A 1,717-nucleotide genomic window follows, 5' to 3' on the forward strand; every position below is an offset into this window, starting at 1 on the left:
TTAGTAATGATATATATATATATTGTAGTTATGTGTATATGTGTTTTATTAATTATAAATAATTTTATTTTTAATATATATATATATATATTTGTATATATATGTGAATTTATATGCATATATTAATTTAAATATATGTAGATGAATATTTAGATATTTAATAATATTTTTGAATGATGAGTCAGCAGTTTTTTTGCTGAGTCAGCAGTTTTTTTTGCTGAGTCAGCAGTTTTTTGATGAGTCAGTAATTGCGTTTGTTTTATTTGAAAAAAATTTAAAAGTCTGGGTATTTATGTGGGAGTTTTGAAAAGTTCATATATTTATATGACAATTTTATAGTTCGAGTATTTATTTGAGATTTTTGTAAAAGTTCGAGTATTTTTATGTGATTACCCCTTATTTTTATATTAGGTTCTGATTTGGATATGGTCTTTTACTTTTTATTTTATATAGAAAAAAGCATACTTAAAAAATGATACAATCATTTCAGAACCGAAATTCCCACCTCGAATTAGAGGGCCTTGGATGGGAGGGTAAAACAATAAACAAGTTCTGAGTTGGGAGGAAATTCGTCTTCCTTTGGATTAAAATGACCGAGATTCATGTTACAATATGAAAACGACCAAACATGTTATGAAGAAGGATGACACAATTGATAAATAACAAAACCGGTTGATTGAACCGGTCCCAGACATTTCATCAGTATAATCATAAAACGAATCTGAACCGACATTCCCTCCCGGTCCGGCTCCGGTTCTCCACACTCCCACATTGTTATCTCTGTTCAATACATTAAACCATAATCAAAATCCTATTATAACACCGGTATTAGATAATGAAAAATTGTGCTAAAAGGATATAAAGCAACCATTTCAAATTTGATTAATAACCCATGGTTTTGATCAAGTTTATTTTATTCATTAGAGGGATCGAGTGTAACCTGCCACCGATGCCGAGAGCGCCGGCATGGAAGGTTATCTGATCGATGAAGCCCGCGGATTTAGGCTCGACACTATACGCTTTCTCGTACTTCACTTCCATGCCTTCGCCCGAAGCCACGAAAAACGCTCCGTTCACCATAATATCTCCCTCCGATCTCCAATTCCAACCTTTCCATTCTCCGTCCGGCGTCTCAACTCTCTTCGTCACCTATACATACAACGATATAGGAATATGTTTTTCCCTGTATTTTATTACCGTAATGTACATCTTAAACCTATAGTGTAAAAACCCTAGGTTAAAAACTAAGAGGGGCTATTTTGGGTATTAACCGAATAGACGAATTGAACCAAACCGAATAAGGTATAACCGTAATCGAATCGAATCTGATATAAAAACCGAACAGTTATGATTTCTATAAATCCGAAAAAATCGAATCCGAACCGAATAAAAAAATAACCGAAAAAACTGACAATTTGTTTGAAAAATGAGTTTTTTACCAATAAAAATCCGAAATTAATATAAAAACCGAATGGTTATATTTTTCTAAAACCAAATCCGAACCGAAACCGAATTGGGCACCTTAGGTTAAACCTTGGACAATATTTACGATAGTACCCTTATATCGTTACCTCTTTGGCGAACGGGTTGGAAGGAGCGGTATAGCGATTGCCCTGACTGTTGATGGTGGGGTTACCGCTACCGCCGATCGCATACATTTCCCATTCGGTGAAATCGTTGTTAACGACGTGGATATATCCTCGGCGACATCTCGGCA

At 34.4% G+C, this 1,717-nt stretch overlaps 1 protein-coding gene across 1 annotated transcript in view; it reads right to left on the reverse strand.

The window, feature by feature from the left end:
• Nucleotides 1-557: 557 nt before the first annotated feature.
• LOC104807066 (probable pectate lyase 12) overlaps nt 558-1,717 on the reverse strand; it is a 5,481-nt gene continuing 4,321 nt past the window's right edge. The window contains 4 exon segments of the mRNA XM_010532181.2: nt 558-780; nt 941-1,149; nt 1,572-1,715; nt 1,717. The exon segment at nt 1,717 is cut by the window's right edge and continues 71 nt beyond it. Of these exon segments, the coding sequence (XP_010530483.1) occupies nt 606-780; nt 941-1,149; nt 1,572-1,715; nt 1,717 (529 nt within the window). The 3' untranslated portion in view covers nt 558-605.

The sequence above is a fragment of the Tarenaya hassleriana genome, unplaced genomic scaffold (genome assembly GCF_000463585.1).
Source record: "Tarenaya hassleriana unplaced genomic scaffold, ASM46358v1 Cleome121, whole genome shotgun sequence".
Classification (NCBI taxonomy): domain Eukaryota; kingdom Viridiplantae; phylum Streptophyta; class Magnoliopsida; order Brassicales; family Cleomaceae; genus Tarenaya; species Tarenaya hassleriana.